At 32.3% G+C, this 7,787-nt stretch overlaps 1 protein-coding gene across 1 annotated transcript; it reads right to left on the reverse strand.

Annotated features, from left to right (window-relative positions):
• Positions 1–225: 225 nt before the first annotated feature.
• On the reverse strand, positions 226–4,482 carry LOC149388728 (agamous-like MADS-box protein MADS2). The gene is made up of 9 exons (XM_089622502.1): positions 4,294–4,482; positions 2,767–2,845; positions 2,562–2,623; positions 2,314–2,413; positions 2,066–2,107; positions 1,898–1,939; positions 1,263–1,420; positions 1,012–1,174; positions 226–249 (listed from the first exon to the last, which is right to left on the reverse strand). The coding sequence occupies exons 1-9, from the start codon at positions 4,476–4,478 to the stop codon at positions 226–228; spliced, it is 855 nt and encodes a 284-aa protein (XP_089478628.1). The 5' UTR covers positions 4,479–4,482.
• Positions 4,483–7,787: the final 3,305 nt, after the last annotated feature.

Genomic DNA, 7,787 nt, shown 5'->3' on the forward strand with positions numbered 1-7,787 from the left:
ATTACATTTTTTTTTTCCATTGTCTAAACTCCAAATAAGCTAAGGAAAGGAAAGAATCGACACGAGCCGAATCCAAACAACAAAAGAACAATCAACAAAGCAAAACGAATAACATGTAAAATAAACTAGAGGTGCTTGACAGAAGTGTACGAGAGAGCACGGTAGGCAAGTAGAATCACGATCGTTTGACAGATCAATTGACGAGTAACACGCTATCGTGTAGAATCACGATTCATTGCTGGACAGAAGCTGCATAAAACAAAGAAAAAATTACGTACACAAAATCAGCAAGTGGCGATCGGAACCAATAATCAGCACATAGTGTAGATGGTTGTACAATAACACTGACCGTTGGATTTTTATCCTCTACACCATTTTTTTCCTAGAAGAAATTAAATAACATAAAATGAAGAGAAAATAAAAAATAAAAAACTGGGAAAAACCAAAGCAAGATACAACCTAAATCGTACTAGATCAGTCTTGAGAGAGAAAGGTCAGAGAAAGATAACTAAATAACCCCAAGGGGTTGGTCTAGTGGTAAGGGAGATTCTTGAATCCTCGTCTGTCCCTGGAACGCAACAATAGGAACCGCTGGGGTAGTCTCCCGGTCAATAATGCCAGGACCTCGTTGATTATAGTAGGGTTTAACTCGGACACCATGGTTATTAAAAAAAAAAAAAAAAAAATACAGCTGTTTTGTTAAACCCAAATCCCCCAGCAAGAATAAAGGAATTCATCCTCTACGCCAATTGACCTAATTCGCTGCTAACCTCTCTTTCAAAGATTGCAGTATCAGGCCAACACAGAATTGAACCATAAGATTCAACACAAAGTCAAATTTCAATTTTGAGCACGGTTCAAACGAAGTCATACCAAATTTGGTTTTTCAACTAAATATTTTGTATCAGAGAATCACAAACCCAGGACAATATCGTGTCCAATGTTGACAACAAAACACAAAATTCACGGCCGTAATAACTACATCGCTAATTGCAAAAAAAGAAAATTGACCTGAAAAACGAGGAAATTGCGAGCCTTGACGAGGATACGCGCGATACTCGCTAGCGCCGGCGCTTGTGAGGCATAGGCAGAGGGAGAGTGAAGGTCATTGACTTGATGATGATGAGGTTGATGATTTGTTGCGCTAATTTCCTCCGATGCCACCGGATTATACCTAATTAAACAGGTTTCAAAATGTCAGAAGCACATTACATAAAATTTAAACGCACAACTAAGTGATTTGATAAACATAAAATGATTACCCTATTTGCAAAGAAGGGTTTGTGTCAAGAGGCTGGAACATCAAGCCTTGAGAGTGAGCGTGGTGAGAGCCGAACGACATGTCTTGCTCATGATCATTCTGATGACTCATTTCCCATGATTGTCGGAAGTTCATATTCCTAGCGCCGATCTCGTCCAGCTGATAATCATAAACTTATGTTACGTTGCATAATTTTCTTTTCAATTGAGATATCTAAACAAGCTGGCATGTTGTAAAGACATTTAGCTTTAAGGTTTGTTTGGTACCCGTGAGAAAAAAAAAATGAGAATTTATTGGATTTTTCTTGTGGTGCTTGGATTAGGAAAAAAAAAAAATATAGAGTAAAATAAATATTTGAGATAAAACTGAAAAGAAAATGTATAAGTACAATCGATATTTCAATTTTCGTAGACAACGAGAGGAATATAAAAATCCAAGAAAAACCACACAAGTGAAGGCTACACTACACGTCTCTATGTTCTCACTATCTTCTTTCTCTCTTCAAAGTTCAAAAACAATAGATAATTTTGATTTTTCCTCCTAGTCTCCTTCAAATTTAATTTTCTTCAAATAAGGAACTTTTGGGCCGGGATCATTTTTTTATTAATATATTTTGCTTTATTATATAGACGGTACCTTCATTGATAAGGCTCTGTTGGCTTCTATTAACGTATGTTCCTGCATTTGATCAGTTATACGACAATCAAATATGTCAAATATACAAAGGAGTTTAAATGCTCAGTATAATATATATATATATAGGTACTGAAAAAGATAAAGGGTTATGTCAATGTAAAAGCATACTCTGCTCTGTAGATCACTACGCTGGTCAAGCATAAATTGGGTCTGCAAAATGGATTAAAATATTTGATTTATTAAATATTCTAAACTTTGATCTAATATATTTGCAAAACCATCAAATGTAATCAAAATATAAAACAAAGCGCTCACACACATACAAACATATAATAATAAAAATATAAAAAATGCATGCATGTACACATACATATACTGTGTGTATGTGTATATATATATACAGTTTAGTTGGTTACCCTGGTTGACCTAACTTGCTTGGGAGAGGTCTCAAGTTGACGCTCAATCTGTTCAAGTTCCTTTGTATTTAGAGGACCCAAGTCTTCCCCAAGGAGGTTTCTACAGTGACGCCACATATGTCAAGAAAACTCAGATATACATGAATCGGCGACAAAATTGCCCAAAAAAAAATTAAATCAATAATCAAATATTCTTACAGACTGCTGCATAATTTATTAACGTAATATATATTTATATAAATAATTACCTCTGAGTTCGTTGATGGGACTCAAATCTACCTTTCAGTTTCAAGTATTCCCTGTAGCTACTCTGCTATACAGTACACACATCACGTCAAGAAACGACCCCATATCTAATAATATATACATTTAATATATTAATGTGTGTGTATATATATATTATATATATATATATCATTTGCAAGAAGAACAATATATATTTTAAAAAATGACCTCGAGTTCTTTGCCAGGTCGACTGACTTCCACAGCGCCATAACTGCACTTTTGGTACCGTTCCAGGGTTTTGAGCATGCTATACACATACATACAAACACCAAATATATTATACCACATTTCAAGTCTTATATATGCAAATTACTTCAAAGTAATGTCTCCAGTTCTTATGATATTTAAAGTCTGTAACTTGCTTCAAAAACCATGTTTTAATTGTATTAATTTCTGTATAGCTGTTTTAGCGCAAGGCTCAGTCAGTATAATAATGATATAAAAAAATCAATATTCTCTATATGTTAAAATTAAACTGTGTTTGAGCTAAAGCATAAAGCGAGAACGTGACTGACGAACAACGGAAAGATTTCATCAGAAGTGACAAGACGGGATTCAGAAGAGTGTGAGATCTAATGAAAACTTGCTGTAATTAATGGTAATATTAAGCTATGGACCGTAAGTCTAAAATTAGACACTACAGTGAATAACAATATCTTAAAGTGTAAATAATAAGTACAGGTCAAATGTCAATCATGATGCAAGGCCTTCAGTTTTTGTTCACAGGTTCATTGATCTTTTTAGGTATCCGAGAGAGTCTTCTCTGCGTATTACAATTGCATGTGCAAAGATAAATACTAATTTAAATTTTTTTAAACCAAGAAGTTATAATGGAGTAAAGTTTATCTTTCCAGTCAAAATAGATACTACGGATTACAGCTTTGTGTACATATACAAGTGCCTGTTTTATGTGACTATGTAAAATATATAGATATATATATATATATATATATATGTATCATAAACTATATATCTTAAATAAAATAATTAATTATTAACATTTTTATCCAACAATATAGTTAAAATAAAATTAAAAAGGGCCTGGTTATTCTACTCAAAATCAAGCTGGAGAAATATTATCTATCAAAATCCAGAATCTCGAGGTTAAGGGAAAATTTCAAGATGGGTGTATATTTATATAGACAAAAAAGAAACACTCACTTTTCCACAGATCTATTGCTAAAGTGATGATCCCAAAACGAAACATAAGGTCACCAAAAACACAGGAAAAAAGCTAGTTTGTTTATTATAAGATCTAATCAAAACATATATACACAAACATGAACTATTAATTATTATTAAAAAAAAAGCCTTAAATTAAAAGCGATATAAATTTCATATATTCCACACATACATACACAAAACAAAAAAAAACAAAAAAAAGGGTTAAAGGAGTGTTTTAAAATGTTAGATAAATTCAGATCAAAAAAATTACGGCAATAAAAATACATACAAAAAATTCCATTAAATTTCAAATATTCCACAAATAAAAAGCTAGTTCAAGGAGTGTGTTGAAATGTAAAACAAGGTGAGATCAAGCAACAGATTAGAGCAATATATATAAATCTAACTAGATCTCGGAGGTACAATGTCTATATATGCTAAAAAGAATAGTTTTCCGACGCACATATAGATATGTATATATATATATATATGCGTGTGTGTGTGTGTAGAGGATGTATATAGTATATTTACCTATTGCTGCTACAAAACTCGTAGAGCTTTCCACGGTTAGAGAAGACGATGAGAGCAACCTCGGCTTCGCAGAGAACAGAAAGCTCATAGGCTTTCTTGAGAAGACCATTCCTTCTCTTCGCAAACGTCACTTGTCTGTTTATCTTGTTCTCTATTCTCTTCAGCTCTACTCTTCCTCTTCCCATTTTCTTTCTTTTTTTTTTTTTTGAAAACATTCCCATTTTCTTTCTCTAAATCTATTTAATTCTAACTTCTCTTTTCGTCTATGTTTTCTCACCAAATCTCCGATCCACAACTTTTCTCTTTCCTTCTTATTCTATATATCACATAATAATAAAACATTAATTTCTCGATCAAACCAAAGGAATTAGTACTAAAACTATCATTTGTTGCTCTCTCCTTTGAGTTTTGGGTTACCTCGTGAGTCTTCTTTTCTGCTTCAGAACCAAACTTGTATCCAAATCCGTGAATAGCAACACAAAGTTGGATTCGAAGTTGAAACCCTAGCTCAGAGAGAGAGAGAGAGAGAGAGAGAGAGAGAGATAATTGGTTTCATGTAAACCCTCTTTCCTTATAGTAACCTTCTTGTCACTCTTTTAACGTCAAAGAAAAAAGTACTAAGACCACGCGTGTTAACAGCGCGTGCTTGACCGCGCGAGATATTTTTATGGTCATTTCGCCAACTGGTCCCACGTGTTCATTTATTATTGGACTTCCCTTTCGCTGGGTCAAGGTAATTCGTTGCCGTGACCACTATGCCCTTGCGAAGATGAATTGCCTAACCGTGCAAAACTTTGGTAGCGGAATTCGGTTTTAATGTTTTCAGATTTATGATTTAATCTATTGTGAGCTATTGTACTTGTTTTTTCTATTACATACATATATGATGTAATTACAGTACAGTTTTATGGGAAAAAGGTCAGAAAAAAGTGGGATTGAATCAAATATTTCACCAAGAGGAAAAAAATAAAATAAAAAGTAAGAATTATAAACTACCAGGGACTGCATCATAAATTTATAGATTATGATGTTATGCATATCTTAAAACAAAAATGATATGTGTCTATATTTTGAACGTATCATAACCTAAATAAGCTTGAGATGAAAGAGTATATTCCAAATGAAGGTGTAACGACAAGTCAAACTTGTTTGCATACATATTATATGTATACTAACTTATATATACAAATTATAGTACATTTGTGAGAGGGCGAGAAGTAAACTATATATATTCAAATATTACATACATGGAAAACTGACTTCATTTCATGATTCATTGACACGAAGGTACATCGTTTCGAGATCACGAGGAACTGAAAAAAAAATACTCCACTATAACTATTTAAATTAGTATTTTCCTAATGAATTTGCTTTAATGGGATCACTGTAATAAAGTAAGTGGATCCTTAATAAATTATCCCACGTATGATTTTTGACCATTTATTCGAAGTGCACTCAAGTTAAAATTGTAGGAAATTCAAAAAAAAAAATTAAATTTTTTGCCATAGTTTCAATTATGCTAAATAGTAATTTATAAAATATATAAAGGGTTAGGTTAAAGATATGTTCATCGATAGTAATTAACCAGTAGGGTTGGATTAGATTTCACTTTTGAATCTGATCTATAATATCTAGTGATTTTCACTTCTTTAACACTCTCTCTCTCCCTCTCTCTCTATATTTTTTTGTCTTATTGTTACCAGCTTTCTCTTACCTAATTATATTTAAAGTAGAAAATGTTTGGATTTGACCAAACAAGCTATTAGTAATACAGCGATATGGTGTGGGAGATTTGGATAGATATTCTGGTGAGCTTTATGGCCTAATTTTGTGTAGCTTTATATAAATCAGAGGGTCTTTTCTACTAACCCTAGCTCTAGTTTATTAGTCGCTCAATATGGTCTGATGAAATTTTCATTACAGTACCAAAAAAAATTATGTAGCACATAATATGCGACTCTTTAAATCTGCTCCACAATTGCTAAAAATAACATAAATATATCGTATATATACAATTTTTATAATATATTTTTATATTGACTAGATTTTTACTTATTTTCTTTTGACTGGAATCGTACCTCTTGTTAATTGGCTGGATATAACTGTTTAGAAATAAAAAGATTTTATGTATACTTTAAATATTTATTTTCAAAGTATGTTAAAACCTAGATTAAGTATTTATAATCGATCTAGTGTTATACAATTTCTTACAATAACAAAATCAAAGCTGCATATTAGTACATTGGATTCCAAGCCTAATTTTATATTAAATTAAGTAATTACAAATAACACGTGTGCTTCTATGAAGATCAATTTAACTTGCTTCCAATGGCTTTTCCACTTATGGTTTTAGCACGTCTGAACTTATATCAATGGAATTATCACATTTTTTATTGCAATTTACACGCTCAAAAAATGTGTAAATTGCGATAAAAAATGTTATCACTCCATCGAGACAAGGTACAATATGCTAGAATCGTAGGATATATAAATGTTATTTTTAGGATTTGTACAATTATTTTTAGGATTTGTACAATAGATATGAAGGATCACATATTATGAGTTACAATATGTTACAGCCATAAGTAAAAATAATAATAATAGTAGTTATTATTATTATAATTAAATATTGTCAAAGTAATAAAAAAAAAGGTAACGTGTGTGTGTGTTACGCATTATTTGGTAAGGTAAACATATATCAAATATTATCGAAATCATAATTTATTAATCTAAAAAATATAAGATACGATTATATAATGGAAAGAGCATTGGTAAGATAGTCGGGGATTTTTTTTATTATTATTTGGTAGGTTTTATAGCGATGTATGACCCTAATAAATTACATCAATGCCCCCTCAACTATGTCACTCGTAACGTTTCACCCCCTCTAATATGAAACCGTACACCAGAGACCTTGAAATCCTACAGCGTAACGAACAACCTCCTTCTGTCAAATTCTACTTGACGGTGTGAAATTATTAAGGGTAAAAAAGTATTTTTTTGTAAGTATACATTAAAAAAAGTGAAAATAAAAAATGATACCAGCTTTTTTTTTTTATCAAATAAACCAAAGTCATCCAAATAAGCACGAACTCCATGGACGAGACACCACCGATTTTTTTTTTCCAATCCCCCTGCCTATGTTTAATAGAATTTAAACATTTGTTTTTTTTTTTTAACTGTTGCAATCCAAATTTACTTAAATAACTTTGAAGAGTCCATAATTTATAATTCAAAATTAGCTCCATGGGAGTATATTGGTGATTCGGTGGGACTACTTGGGTCTCTTTCTTCATCGCCAAATTCGGCTTTACCTGGTAAAATATTTATTTCTATTTGTGCCACTTCTGCAAATTTGGCACGAAGCTCGGAACTCGTTGCCGATTCATTTGCGTCGAAGCTGTTTGAATTGCTCGACATGCTCTTCTTGCTCGCGTTCTTATGGTTGTCTTCGCCGCGAGGCTGCTGCGAAGGTTGAGGCTCACGCTCGCCAC

Source organism: Urtica dioica, chromosome 8, assembly GCF_054948205.1.
Source record: "Urtica dioica subsp. dioica isolate 48M chromosome 8, U.dioica_male_clone48M_v1_H2, whole genome shotgun sequence".
NCBI lineage: Eukaryota > Viridiplantae > Streptophyta > Magnoliopsida > Rosales > Urticaceae > Urtica > Urtica dioica.